The sequence below is a fragment of the Amblyomma mixtum genome, chromosome 8, assembly GCF_055824585.1.
Source record: "Amblyomma mixtum isolate Tamu chromosome 8, ASM5582458v1, whole genome shotgun sequence".
Classification (NCBI taxonomy): Eukaryota; Metazoa; Arthropoda; class Arachnida; order Ixodida; family Ixodidae; genus Amblyomma; species Amblyomma mixtum.
In genome coordinates, this window is record NC_143019.1 from 58782160 (window position 1) to 58798052 (window position 15893).

The window sequence follows — 15893 nt, forward strand, 5'->3', positions numbered from 1 at the left end:
CACGGTAGTGACGTCGACTGGCTTGACTCGACGTGGCCACTTCGTTCCGAGGTAACGCACTGATCCTGAAGCACGCTTGGTCGCCGACACCAGGGACTGCCACAGAGTGACACCGAGGCTGGAAATCCAGCTAAGCCAACCCGGCCCACACAGAGTTTGGCTCGCACGTGGTTCTGTGGTGGTAAAATTGAGAACGACTCCGGCTTGCTGGCACCACCCGCACCCGAGGACCACTGGCCAAATAGGGCTGTCCGCGACAACAAACTCGGTGGAGATTGTCTTTCCGAGTGCTGTCAGGTTGACGGTAACACGTCCGACTTGCTCCACCGGGGCGCCGTTAAAAGCTACGAGCCGGGTTTTGGAGGCTGGAAGAAGCAGGTGGCGCGCGTTGACAATAAACGATTTGTCGAGCACATTCACAGCCGCTCCGGTGTCGACCAGGGCCGCTACGTGCAGATCAAGCAGGGCGACGTCAACGAGCACGTAGGGAGCTTCAGTTGTCATCGAAGCCGACGAAAGAAGGGGACGCGGCGAACTAAGGAGTGCGGAGACGGACTTTATCCGGGCGCACCGTTACACCGAATCGTTTTCCGACGTCGGAGGGCCAGCACAGTCCCTCGCGTAAGCGGAAGAAGGTCGTGCGGGTGTCATTACGCCTGCGTCGGGTAGAGGCCGCTGTGGGGACTGAGAACCGAGGAGCCTGCACCGGGACGGAAGACGGTGGCGACCCCCTCGTGGCCAGCAAAGTCAATTCCGCCTCGACGGCGAGCGCCATGGCGGCGCGGACGGACTCAGGACGCCCAGAGCGGACCAAGCGCTGCACCTCAGGGAGTCGAATGGCGTCAACGAATGCCTCGGTGCCGACCAGGGCCACGGCGTTCTGAGGCGCCCCCGGCAACGACTGCAGAGCCAGGCGCTCAATGGCGGCGGGAAGGTCCTGGTATGTCTCCCCGAGCTCTCGACGGCGAGTTCGCAGGCGACGGTACTGCACACGGGGGTGACCTGAGGCACTGTAGTGGTCGGCGAGGAGGCCCGCCAGGACAGTATAAGAGCCCAGCTGGTCGGACAGCACGTTCTGCAGCAGCTCAGTCGCGCGGCCTCTCAGTTTGGCGACGAGCATCCATGCCTTCATCTGCTCGTCCCAGCCTCTCGCCGCCGCAATACTGTCCAGCTGGATGCGGTAAGCATCCCACGAAATGGTGCCGTCGAACGTGGGCAACTCCACGACGTCCAATGATGCGCCCGCGCCGAGCACGCTATTGGCGGGTACGACCGCAGGTACAGCGACGGCAGAGCCGGGTACAGCGGCGGCGGGGACGTCCAGAGGCACCGGACCCGTGTCCGGCTCGACTGGCAGGAGGCGACGGAAGTCGCGCCGGATCGCCTCCATCTCCCCAGCCTGGGCAGTCAGACGGGCCTCCCATGCGTCCATCCGCTGAGTAACAATATCCAGGAGGCGCTCAATACCGGCGTCCAGCCGCTGCGGAGAACCGAGCCCCTCCGAGCGCCCAGGTCTAGCGGTGCCGGCCGCTGCATCGTCGGCGCCGTCGGCTGGTGGTGGAGTCCCGTCGACTGGCACGTCGGGTACTTGATTCTGGGAGCGGGTGACCGGCATGATCCCACCGCTGCCACCAAATGTTACGGGACGGCGGGCCCGCGCAGAGAAAGGCACAGAGAGACGCAGGAGACCCAGACACAACCGGCCGCGGCGATTCTCTTTCGTTCTCTACCTCTCGCGCTAGCGCCGCGCGCTCTCCCCTCGCGCTGGCCCCGCGCCTCATCTTTATTTTGTATAGCGCAGCGCGCTCTTGGTTAGCGTAGGTCGTATGCCGTTACAATATATATATTGTGAGACAGGAGACAGAGCGCAGGATGGAGCGAGCTTTAATGGCACCCGCAAGTATGGCGACCAACCCTTCGAAGAAGAAGATGATCGATGATGATGGATATGTACAGATGAAGACGAAGGTCGCATGTTGTGCTTTGAGCGATGATGATGGATATGTACAGATGAAGACGAAGGTCGCATGTTGTGCTTACAATATATATATATATATATATATATATATATATATATATATATATATATATATATATTATGATAGAAGCCAACAGCCACAGAAACCAAGGTACACAGGGGATTTTTTTTCAATTATTTATTTATTTCGTGGTGTTGATCAATTTAGAATATTACTGAATATGTTAGCGCTTAAAGCTAATTGATTAGAAAACCAGAAGAAAAAAGAACCACATGCCGCCGGTGGGATCCGAACCCACGACCTCCGAATTACGCGTCCGGTGCTCTACCGCTGAGCTACGGCGACGGCTGTCTGATCTTCTCCTTTCGGGGATATTTATGTTTACATGTCACCTAACCTTGAGAGTGTTCATCAGCGCCACCCACGTTCGTAAGCGGCGGGCGTAGTACGTCCTGAGTTTCCGCTGGTGTGACGTGGAACGCCATCGAACGACGAGGGTGGAAGCTGTGTGAGAACCCTCTTATGCCTCCTATGGCGTCAAGGCTGCCAGAAACGAGGCCCTCGCTAAGCAATTAAGCAATTAATCAATTAGCTTTAAGCGCTAACATATTCGGGAATATTCTAAATTGATCAACACCATGAAATAAATAAATAAAAAATCCCCTGTGTCCCTTGGTTTCTGTGGCTGTTGGCTTCTCTGATAATTATATAACGAGCCCCTAATACCCCTTCTCTTGTTTGCTATATATATATATATATATATATATATATATATATACAAAAGCAAGAGCAAATTGGTATCCCTACGATGTGACACCGTCGAGCTCAAACAGGCACGAGGGCTATATTGAACTGTGTAATTCGAGCACTGTAGTTCAACTAGGAGTGTCAAAACAATAGCAACATTACAAAAACGAGTCACAAGAGTATTAGGACCACCGTGTGACTGCGCAAACCCGACATGCTCAGACGCATTACTCATACTAGCCGTGGAGATAGTGAACATGAACTCCTCAGGATTGCCGAAACAATCGCGTTCTCGCTTGACATGTAGGCTTCCCATACCTCCACCTCACGAAAGCTCAGTTCAACAAAATTGAAGCAGCCATATGCAAACGCTTACGCATCATGCTAGCTGTTCCAGTGTACGCAGGTATCTCCTTTAACTGAGCAAGAGTATTATTTCGTTAGTTTCTTCAAGAAGTTCCAACTCCTAATATCAGTACTTAGTTCCTATTGACTCGTGGTTCTATCATCACCAAGAGTCCCTCGAGTGCAAAAACAAGTGACAGTAGGGAGAATTCAAAGACATCAGATGAGCTCTAGCTATAAACTGATTTACTTCATGCTTGAGCTACATTTTATGCGCAATGCACCTACTGTATCCAATATCTACGCAGCAAAGCACAATCTAGAAATCGTGCCCGCACTGGAGATAGCTTTAGATTCAGAGACAATAAAATTAGGAGGTGCACTAAAGTCTCCTTACGTGCCGAACTGCGAAAGCTGTGTGTGGTCCGCCATATGCGCCATCTACTGGGCCAGCGCCGTACATTGAGATGGAGGTTTTCAGCGGGTGCCGCATGACGGCGCTACGATTGCACTCCAAGCACGGAGGAAATTTACCGGAACCGGAAGTAATTTGGTACTCGCTCGATTGCGACATCTGTATTTAATGTGTTCATAATAACTCGTGTAGGCCGCCACGGTGGCTCAGTGGCTATGGTGCCCGGCTGCTGGCCCAAAAGACGCGGATTCGATCCCGGCCGCGGCGGCTACAATTTCTTTGGAGGAGAAATTCTAGAGGCCCGTGTGCTGTGCGATGTCAGTGCACGTTAAAGAACCCCAGGTGGTCGAAATTTCCGGAGCCCTTCACTACGGCGTCTCTCATAGCCTTAGTCGCTTTGGGACGTTAAACCCCACCAAACCAAACCAACCAATTACTCGTGTAGGTTTCAGTACATATCTCGAAGATACGTTTTTAAGAACTGCGCATCCACTAGACGCGCCTTATTAAGCTTCGAACGCTGAAGTGCCATGGCTTGTCTAGAACCCGGCGGCCCGGGTTCGATTCCCGCCTATTCTCCACTTTTCTTTTACACGCTAATTCATCTGGAGCTACGCCATCGATCAGACAAGTTGTGCGCGCAAGTTCTGTGGATACAGCTGAGCTATATAATGATTTCGCATTAATAAAACGGTGAGTTTGCCATGAGTGTCTGAAGTGACGCACATGAGCGCCGTCCTGCACAGAAATTGTAGCGAGTTGACGCAGCGTGTCGAGTCCGAGATGGCTCGCTTTTATTAGGGCTGTCTACTACCAGAAATGACACCTCTGCGCTGGATTCATCATGTCTCCAGCTCTGCACGAGAATACCTGGGCAAACTCGGGCATATTCATAAGGGGCACAATGCAGCGGGACCGGTAGTGCCAGTAGAGGCTGCTGTTGTGGCGCCGCCGACCCGTTTTGTCACGGTTGCACCACTTCAAGCAGTGCGCCACAAAGAAGGTCTGCTCCGCGGTGAGTCCCACACCCGGAACGGTCTCCGTGCGCTGCTCGAAGGGCAGGCGTCGGAGCGCGTCGTACGCCAGCAATATGCCCGAGAAGTCGACGAAACCTTCTGAGTCTATCATATCGTCCAAGGCCCTCGCCCGTGCTTCAGACTCGGTCTGCTCGCGCGGATAAGGTTACGCATGCGTTAATAACATGCACATATGGCGACTCAAGCCGCACAGCTGATGTCAGCCGCAGCGTATCTGAGGCCTTTCGCTAGGCCCTCAAACACTCAGGTGGTTTCCACTTGATGGTGAAGCGAAACTGGTGGCGTTAGTACAGATGGGAGTTTAAAGGAGGATGAAAACTTGATTAGTTGGCGCTCGCTACTAATAAAACTCCCTCTGCAAATGGCACATGCAACCGCTCGTCGACTGGTGCTCGTCAGTTAATTTCATAATAATAATAAGTGTCAGTTTATTTTCCCTCGGTACAAGGAAAGGAGCAGCCGCAAAAAAGCTGCTTCAAATCTCTGCTCGCGCGGATAAGGTTACGCATGCGTTAATAACATGCACATATGGCGACTCAAGCCGCACAGCTGATGTCAGCCGCTGCGTATCTGAGGTCTTTCGCTAGGCCCTCAAACACTCAGGTGGTTTCCACTTGATGGTGAAGCGAAACTGGTGGCGTTAGTACAGATGGGAGTTTAAAGAAGGATGAAAACTTGATTCGTTGGGGCTCGCTACTAATAAAACTCGCTCTGCAAATGGCACATGCAACCGCTCGTCGACTGGTGCTCATCAGTTAATTTCATAATAATAATAAGTGTCAGTTTATTTTCCCTCGGTACAAGGAAAGGAGCAGCTCGCGCGGATAAGGTTACGCATGCGTTAATAACATGCACATATGGCGATTCAAACCGCGCAGCTGATGTCAGCCGCCGCATATCTGAGGCCTTTCGCTAGGCCCTCAAACACTCAGGTGGTTTCCACTTGAGGGTGAAGCGAAACTGGTGGCGTTAGTACAGATGGGAGTTTAAAGAAGGATGAAAACTTGATTAGTTGGCGCTCGCTACTAATAAAACTCGCTCTGCAAATGGCACATGCAACCGCTCGTCGACTGGTGCTCATCAGTTAATTTCATAATAATAATAATAAGTGTCAGTTTATTTTCCCTCGGTACGAGGAAAGGAGCAGCCGCAAAAAAGCTGCTTGAAAGAGCAGCTTCACGGGGCGATTCCCCCCATATTTGACATTTGGCAACGCGAGACAAGTCTTCACATGGGAAGCAAACATGCATTGTTAAATAATATAATGAATTAAAATCAAGGCACAAAAAAACGCTATGAGTATTTAAGGCAAAACTCACGGCATTCATACAGAGAAACAAAAGAAAGGAAACAGTGTACCCTTAAAACGATTTCTGACTAGAGGGAATAAACATATTTACTGACAATGCACCATACACGGCATCGTCAGTGACCCCGGTAGTGTTGAGTAGTCCTTATGGAATTTGGTATTTTATAATTTATAGTTTTGGTAGTGGGGAAGTATAAACCCCGCGCGAAGTCACCGGTGAAATCATATGTAAACGTTCACAGAAACATTTCGTGGAGTGCTTTCAAGGAAGCGAGTGAAAAATCTTTACCGCTTTTGGATGAGTGTTGGTTCAGTAAGGTAGGAACGTGACGCGGAGCATTTGGTTGCCAATGGTACGGAAGCCAGTAATGTGCCAACGTTAGGGAGTACGGATCGTTTTGAGCTATTAGCACCCCTCTGTTTCATCCCGAAATAGGCCTTGCATGTGCAAATCGAGGAAAGTGCAGGCAGTTCCCGGCCGCAATATTGTGTGGGCGGCCCTTTGCAATCCCACCAAATCACTCGTGCAGCAAATAACCCTATGTGTACATTTGCCTCGGCTGCGCTTGTGCTATGAATTCCCTAAAAAGATTTTAAAAAATCTATTACTTTAACCTTCTTACACCGCAGACACCTTATTTTAGGTGCTTGTTTTATTCGTGCAACTGATACGTTAGAAATTAGAATATATTGTTCATCACGTAGTACTCGCCTACGACGGTTAACGGTGGCTCAGTGGTTATGGTGCTCGGCTGCTGGCCCGAAAGACGCGGGTTCGATCCCGGCCGCGGTGGTTGAATTTCTTTGGAGGAGAAATTCTAGAGGCCCGTGTACTGTGCGATGTACGTACACGTTAAAGAACCCCAGGTGGTCGAAATTTCCGGAGCCCTTCACTACAGCGTCTCTCATAGCCTTAGTCGCTTTGGGACGTTAAACCCCATAAACCAACCAACCAACCAACCAACCAACCAAATAATAAATTAATTGAATTTATTAACGCTCTTTTGGTCTCGGTTTCACCAATATAACGATGGCTCTGACGCGCTGAGAGTGTTTAGGTCACGTGATGAACGAAATAAAACGCCATAAGTCGAAGCTACTTCTAATTCAGAACAACACATGGGCTAGCCCGCTTCAAGCGCTGTAATAATAATGAACGATGTATTATCGATTATAAGGCCGTTTTTTCGTGTCTCTCGTGACCGAAACATTCCCAACGTTCACAGCCATCATGGGTTTGTGAAACCGAAACAGCCTCAGAAAGAAATATAAATTATTTGTCGGTCGTACGAGAATACCAAGTGAGGAGCCATGTAGCATTCTAATGTCTACCGCATGATTTGAAACAAAACACGCATCTAAAATTAGGCGTCTATGCGGATTTTATGGGCGCCTCAGATACACGCAAGGTTGAGGCTTAATGGGCCAGTTCCAGCCTAAACCATCACTTAAGTGCACTGCATAGCATTGTCACTCATAAAGCCTGTAGGAATGCAGCATATGCTTCGAAAGTCTACGTGGACCAAGCAACACAATTGATCGGCCCACTATTGGGAACATATTAAGACGGAAGCCTTTAATGCCCCATCGTTGTAAGCACAAGTTGTCGACAGAAATGTCACAATTTTCAATTGGTCGAAACGGTCGTACACGTCCCAGTGCGTGAATTTCAAACGGGCCAATTATACTTTGGCTACTAACCATGCAACGAATTAAAGGGATCGTATAGTGATGCTCCAAGTAAGTGGGACTGAGTTTAGTTAATTGCGTAATTAACCAATTAGCCTCATTAACCTTTCTAGTCAGACCAGATAAATAAATAAAACCAAGTAAGAAATTGGTCGAGCTCGGGAATCGAACCCCGGTCTCCGGAGTGCGAGTCGAGCACCCTACCACTCTGCCATGCCAGCTCGATGGTTTGGAATGAACAAAGGTGCACCTAGTGAATACGGTGTCTTCATTCACTCCCATCTTCCTCCTTTCCCGTTAGGGCGAGGTTTAGGTGTCCACCGAGATATGAGAGAAAGTTACATTTCCTTTCCTCAAAAACCAATTTACCAACGAGCAAGGCGTATTTGTCCGCGTTTCAGATTGGTCCCAATTGTCGTAACGTCACCGCGCGCGAATTTTGACGGGTGTCCATCGAAATATGTGACACAGTTACTGGAACCATGAGGAAGAGGACGGAGCTGTGCTGACGTGTCTCGCATGGGCTCCCGCCTCGAAGCCACTTTTCGGCAGAAAGAGTCAGCCTTCGGGCTCGAATATTTTGGACGACATCCGGGCCATTGTCCAGTGCCTGCTGAAGCCGGATTTTGCGAATCTACGGACACCTAGGCATATTGCCGGCTGACTGCCGGCCTAGCCATCGAGCTCGACCTAGCTCGTCACCTCTCCGCCGGGAACTGAGCTCCCAGGGACCTGCAAAGATGGAGTACGCCGTGGAAGGCGAGAAAATAGCGTCGGAGCTCGAGGACGGAAAATGGGAAACCATTCTTCGGTACCGCGACCGACAACGAGGCCTGAAGAATAAAGGGCCCGCATCAACCGACGACGAGCCTGCGCAGGGGCACGGCCAAGGCAAGTCTAATTCCAATTTTCCATCGCGAAAGAACGGGAAAAAGCTACTTGCACTCAGCAAGAAAGCTCTTCTCCCGCGCTTACCGACCGATGACTACAAAATCGTCTGCCGACCACAAGGTTGGAATCTGAGGGACTTTGCGCCCGGACTACTACTCTTCTGCGCCTGCGAGGTGTCCAGGCTGCCGTATGATACGGTGAAGAATGAAGACATTATCAGAGTCAATACGGCCAACAACACCTTCACGCTATGCACGCCCGATCGTCAACGGGCGACTGCATACGCCAAGATTGAAAAACTGAACCTCCAAGGTCAGACCTACAACGTTACGTCGTACGTGGCGGCGCCCGAAGACTCGGTAAAAGGGGTCATTTACAACGCCTACGCGGGAGACTCGCCCGAAGCAGTTCGCCAAGGCTTCGGAAACAGAAACGAAGGAATAGAAGTTGTGGATGCCCGAAGGATCGGACAGTCCAGAACAATACAAATCACCTTTTTTGGAAAGAAGCTACCCAGCCAAGTAATCTATCAGTGCGGCGTCTTTCGGGTCCACCCCTTCAGGGAGCAACATGAAGTATGCTACAACTGCAGGAGGGTAGGACACCGGGCCGACGTCTGCTACAAACCTACAACGAACCTTTGCCGCCGCTGCGGAGAAAATCACTCGCCTCCACCTGAGGGAGAACAGCCAACCTGCCAACCCGTCTGCATCGTCTGCAACGGGGGCCACAACACAGGCAGCCGGAACTGCAAATTCCGGCTGATCAACAGGAACAAACAAGGAACGCCCCATGGCAACCAGGCACCCAAGCAAGGGGACAACGACTCATCACTACACGGACACCAATCTAGGCCCAGGAAGAAGGAACAGGGTGCTACCGGAAAAGGAGGCAGCCACAGCCGGAACAACTCCAGCTCCTTCCCGCCCCTGGGGAACCCTGCAGGGAACGACAAGCGAAGCTCGAGCCGCGGACGCAGCGATAGCCGCTCCAACATAAAGGTGAGCTGGCCAGCAGAGGCCTCCCAATCTATTGACGCTCGAGAGAAGGAGTTTCAGATACAACTACAATCCCGAGACAGAGAAATTGCCAGCCTTAAAAAAGAGTTGGCTGACATTAAACGCCTGTTACAAGCGCATCAGGTACAGAATGCCACTGCGGCTAGAACGCCACCCACCGCGTCCCAGGCTTCGACCAATAGTGCGATGGAAATAGACGCCATTTGCCACACTCCCTCCACCGCGTCCCAGTCTTCGGCCCATAACGCGACGGACACAGACGCCAGAATAGCAACTAAAAGACCGCTTCCTACAAAAGAAGGCGAGGAATCCAAACGAAAGGCCGAGGCTTCGGAAGCCGACACCCCGCAGCCGTCGAAAGCGCCTACCAAACTCAGGGCAGACATCAATACTCTGTCAGAGAGAACTAGCGCTATATCAACAGAACAAGCAACCTTCCAAGGCCTCGTTACTACCAAATTTGCAGAGATAGATATTCGCTTTGCAACACTAGAGGGACAGGTATCCCAAATAGCCACGTGCATGCAGCAAATAATGGATAGGCTTACAACTATCGAGGCCCGCCTACCCCCCATCTTGGATCTGTCCACGACGCCACAACCATCTATAACCCAACATGGCACAACGCCAAAAATTTGAAATTTGGCAATGGAACTGCAGAGGCTTCCGCCGCAAGCGGGCCCACTTGCAGCTCCACATCCAACAAGCACCGTCTGTTACAACCCCAGACGTGATTGCATTGCAAGAAGCTAGCGGCAGGGCTACACTGCCAGGCTATAAAGCATATCTGCCACCTCATTATGATACTAGTAGCGCAGCCGGCTCCTTCACAGCCACTCTGGTGCATAGAAATATCACCGCAATTCAACATTTTATAAATGATTCGGAAGAAGATTACACCCTACTTGAAATAGTACCAAGGCAAAAAGGAGACTCAAATCTCTTCATCCTTAATGTATACAACCCGCCCAGAAACAAAGGCAATGGACTCCCACACTTGTTGATAAACACAGTAAAGCTGGCTGCTAGGGCTCAACTAATAATTGTGGGAGACTTCAACGCTCAACACCCAGCATGGGGATATACCAAAGCAACTCCGAAAGGGAACCTGCTCTGGCAAATCATACAGTCACTAGGGCTCACAACGCTAAACAACCCGAGCGACCACACACGCATGGGTAACAGTGTATGTGTCGACACATCTCCAGACCTATCCCTCTCTAAAAACGTCAAGGACGCAAAGTGGGTCAACACCGGGCAAAACCTTGGTAGTGATCATTTCATCCTTAGCATCACCTTCCCCACGACAAAACTTAAAAACAAAGCAAAAGAAATACGAACCACGGATTGGGACAAGTTCAGGCAACTTCGCGACAAAACAGCTCCAAAGGAGATCTCTAACCTTAGCGACTGGGTTATCTCCCTGAATGAGGATGTCAGCTCCACTAGCGTTGCGGTGCCAGTTGAGAAGGAGGAGCAGATTGCAGACTCAAAGCTGCTACACCTGTGGCAGGCACAAAAAGGCCTCCAAAAACGCTGGAAGAAGCAAAAACACAACAAGCGACTACGCAAAAAGATCGCTGAAATCGAGAGGCGAATCGAGGAACATACACTTACTCTCCAAAAACAACAATGGAACCAAATATGTGAAAGCGTCAATGGGCAGCTCGGAAATAAGAAGACATGGCATCTTCTAAGACACCTGCTCGACCCAGAACAAACACGTCCCGTGCAACAAAGTCAACTGTACAGACTCATACATAAATATGAGGGTACACCTGAAGACCTAATCAAAGAGCTAGCAGAACGTTATCTAAACACGGATGATGGTACCACTCAACCAGACTACCGGGGGACTCCTAATCCAAATTTAGACGCAGACATCACAGACGCAGAGGTCTGGTACGCAATTGGAAAACTGCGGACAACATCTGCGGCAGGACCAGACAAAGTAACAAATAAGACTCTCAGGAACTTAGACGCAACGTCGATCGCGGCGGTTACAGACCTTATGAACAAATACTGGCATGCAGGCAACATACCACCAGAGTGGAAACACGCGAAAATCACTTTTATTCCTAAAGCGGGTAAGAAACTCAGCACTGAGAATCTACGCCCAATTTCATTAACATCATGCCTAGGCAAACTCATGGAGCATGTCATCCTCAATAGGCTCCAAAACTATGCGGAGGACATGAACCTCCTACCTGAAACAATGTTAGGATTCAGGGCCCAACTATCTACCCAGGACATACTCTTGCAGCTTAACAAGGACATAATTGAAGCTGACGAGGGAACAGGAACGAAAGCAATATTGGGTTTAGACCTTGTTAAAGCTTTCGACAACGTCACCCACAAAGCCATTTTGACAAACTTGTCAGAAATCAACCCCGGAGAAAGGACGTACAACTACATCCGATCCTTCCTCACTAACAGAACAGCAGTGATAACGGTCGGAACAATAGAGTCTGCCCCAATCACACTAGGAAGTAAAGGAACGCCACAGGGCTCCGTCCTGTCCCCTTTCCTTTTTAACCTCTCCCTCATCAAAATTCCCCCCTAACTGGCACAAATACCAGACCTACATCACACATTCTATGCAGATGACATCACACTTTGGGTAACCAAAGGATGCGAAGGCTACATAGAAGACACACTCCAAGCAGCAGTGGACATCATTGAGGCATGCGCATGGGAATCCGGCCTCACTTGTTCTGAGCAAAAATCTGAACTCTTCGTGATCCGTCGTAAACAAAGAGGTAGGCGTACCACGACATCCCCCCCGCAAATAAACGTCTATGTTAATGGACGATCTGTCAAAGAGGTACAGACCATGAGGATACTGGGGTTGTATTTACAAACAAATGGAAAGAATACTGACACACTCACTAAGCTAAAACGCATGGTAGAAGCGACGGCGCGATTAATCCGCCGCATAGCTAACCGCAGACAAGGGGTGAGGGAAAGAGATTTATGCCGACTAGTGCAGGCCTTTGCGCTAAGCAGGATACTCTATGCCACCCCTTATCTCAAATTTTCGAAAGCAGAAAAGGACAAATTGGATAGTATGATACGGCAGGCCTATAAGGCTGCGTTAGGACTCCCACTAAATGCCTCAACTGAAAGGCTTATGAGGTTAGGAATACATAACACCTACAATGAACTGAAAGAAGCCCATTTAATGGCTCAAACAGCGCGATTAGCCAATTCCAGAACTGGCAGGAGTATTCTTACCAGGCTCGGAATTAACTTTCAACCTACGAATAACGATGCTAAAGTAGATTTACCCCGCGACTATAGGACGGCCCTACTAATCAAACCACTCCCCAAAAACATGCACCCCTTACACCATGAGGGTAGAAGACAAGCAAGAGCCAAAGCCTTACATAACAAATACAGACAGTGCGCTGGAACACTTTATGTAGATGCGGCAGAATACAAAAATACCAATGCCTTTGCAATTGTGGTTGTGAACGAGAATGGTGACCACATCGTCTCGGCGACAATCAAAACGAAATCCTCTGAAACGGCAGAAGAGGCGGCTATAGCCCTCGCCCTAGCGCATACCCAAGGGAGCATCATATTCAGCGATTCCAAAATGGGTATCAATAATTTCGCTAAAGGGCGAATTACAAACACCTCCCTTAGAATCCTTAACTCAACCAAATTCTCACCAAATTATTCCGAATTGATATGGGTCCCAGCCCATTCGGGGAATCCGGGGAACGAGGCAGCCCACAATAAAGCCCGAGGTTTCGTCGACCGGGCAGTGGATGAGTCTGGCTCCCTGAATTTCACGAAGGACTCCATGATCACATATCATGATCTCACCAATCATTTTAAACTAGAGAGGAGAATTTTCCCCCCTCCAGACAAAAGACTTACTAAAGAACAAGAGGTTACGTGGCGTCGTCTACAGACGAGATCGATACGCACCCCATCACTCCTCGCGCACATTTATCCAGATCTTTACAACCCAAACTGCAAACACTGTGGCCACCGTGCTACCTACGATCACATCCTGTGGGACTGCAAAATAGAGCCACCTCCGGGTGATCTAGTTACAGCTCCTTCTCTCGAGCGGTGGGAGACCGTGCTGGCTAGCTCTGACCCCAGAACGCAAGTTTTGGCGGTGGAGTGGGCTGACAAAGTCGTCGAGGGCTATGTACTCTCGACCACTTAACGCGACCTCTTGCCAAGCTCTTCCCGGCGAATAAAATGTTTTACAATCAATCAAGACACAGTTACTGCGCAAGTTCCTTTCCTCAAATACAATTTTCGACTGGTGTCCACCGAGGTATGTGAGACAGTCACGGCGTAATTTCCTTTCCTCAAATACAATTTTCATTTTCTTCATTACGGTCCTTCTTTCTTCTTTCCCTCACTTCCTCACTTCCTCTACGGTGTGGCTCAGGTGTCCATCGGGATGACAGAGAATTACAGCCCCATTTCCTTTCCTCAAAAAGCGTTGCGTTCAAAGGGCAACGCATCGCGCCGAACGGGTGGTGGCGTTCCTTGGACTCCGTGGCAGCGCTACAACACGCTTTCGCGTTCCACTCCTAAAGGCGAAGCTTAAGCGTCATTAATTGGCAGTTAATTAATGCACCAACAAAATGTGCACTGAACAATCGCATAGCAGAATACAGCACTCAGGCCTTCGCCTTTCACCACTTTAGCCGCTAAAGTTCCTCGTAATTTTTGGCAAAGGACGGTCCAACAAAGGCCCAGGGTGACACCGTCCCTTTACGTTACTGGGACGATTACCTGTGCTCCTAGGGAAGCCGGCTGTCTAACAGACCCCGGGCAAACGCAAAGGATGCCGTGGTGTGCAAAACTGCTGTCTTAATTGGGGAACAACAAGTTTGCTTCCACTGACGGGTATTCCTGCCTAGCTCATAATAATATAGATGGCGCCGTTAATTTTTGTTTTCACACGGGGCTAATATAACAATACTGTTGTTATTATCCTATGTCTTATTCCAAACACAAATGGAGCAATGTTCGCTGTCTAAATGGCCAGGAAGACATCTCTCAAGCCTACAATGAATGTTTTACCCCTACGCCGAGAAGCTTGCATCGATGCATTCAGCATTTGATCAAAACCTTGAAGAAATTTATTACTATCGGACGACCTGGTGTGCGACCCTACGAGATAAGATCGCCGAAAAGCAAGATGGTGGAAATTTGAGTAAACGAGTCTGCACACAAAGAACGTCGAGTACTTTTTGCGCGCCTACTATGTAAGTACACAATTTTCTCTAACCAGCGGCTTGACATTCTGTGTTCCTTCTCGGAAATGAACTCAAGGTGAGGATGAAATTATTTTGGGTGATTTGATTTTATGCCAAGATTATGTTAGTGTTAAGTTAGTTCCTGCATTCAGCCTTCGTTTAGCCCAGGCAGACATTTTAAGGGGCACTGCATAAAATTCAAGTTATCCTGAATAGACCGATTACAACCTTCGATGACAAACGGCCCATTTAACTACTATTTTAGAAGCGAAAATTGCGATCAAATGAAGTGCGGGTCTTTCCACCACACGCCATTTCCGCACGCAAGCCGCGGTGACGTCAAGGAAGCTTTTGGAGCGGATCCCTGAGGCTAGGTAACACCACCTTTCACTTGCGAACGGTGATCCCGCAGTTCCTTTGGGACATAGAGTTTATGTTTAGTGGTTCAAACATCTTGAATGCAATTTTTTTCAGCAATAATTCTAATTTTGCTTCTCAAGAAATATCCATATATCCAGAAAAAGCTACAAAATTTCTGACAAAGCTGTATAGCCTTCCTTTGCAGCCGTATGGCTGCGTTTGGGTGGATGCCAATGAGTAATTACTCCCTTATTACAAATCTACTCCACCTTGGGGGATTCCTTAAAACATTTGACCGAAATAAACTTTCGCTACAGAAACCTCTTGGCGATCCTCGGTCCATCATTTCAGTACGTTAGCAGGCAAACTTCCGATGTATCCCAGGTTGCCACAAGATCTATCGATTCTTTGAGGAATATCTCTGTACATATTCAACAGATCGGAACAGCGCGGGCATAGAAGATGGAGATCAGCGATCGTCCTGTGTCCGCCCTGCTCCATTCTCCCGTGTAAAGCCATCTAGCCCGTAGAAGCACCACTGTGAAATTTCACTGAACTCATGCGCATTGCACGTCGGATCGGCGTCAGGATTCCTTACCTCTTGGTATGAGCGCCGCAGACAGAGCACCTTGGTTTCATACGCTCTCATCGTGCTCGTACCTTGGAACCTGCGCTTAATTCCTAAGTAGTCGAAAGGGATGTTTCCGACGTCAAAGGCGTGCATCAACTCGTGGCCAGCGATCTGCAAACGTCGTTGACAGGGTCATATTAACACATAAGGGTAGGAAATGGAAGAAGAAATTTTGGTGGTCGGCTGAAAATGCCAACGATAAGGATCATTCCTAGCTCGCGTGCTTGAGCACGCTGCCCA

General features: G+C 49.5%; 2 protein-coding genes across 2 annotated transcripts in view; one reads left to right on the forward strand and one right to left on the reverse strand.

The window, feature by feature from the left end:
* The window catches only part of LOC149332596 (endothelin-converting enzyme 1-like), a 104234-nt gene that overhangs the window by 73854 nt on the left and 14487 nt on the right, over positions 1–15893 (forward strand). The gene's annotated exons all lie outside the window — the stretch shown is intronic.
* LOC149332597 (neprilysin-2-like) overlaps positions 4297–15893 on the reverse strand; it is a 37723-nt gene continuing 26126 nt past the window's right edge. The window contains exons 8-9 of the mRNA XM_089558219.1: positions 15621–15764; positions 4297–4650 (exon numbers count right to left, since the gene is read on the reverse strand). Of these exons, the coding sequence (XP_089414345.1) occupies positions 4297–4650; positions 15621–15764 (498 nt within the window). The remainder of the gene's footprint in view (positions 4651–15620; positions 15765–15893) is intronic.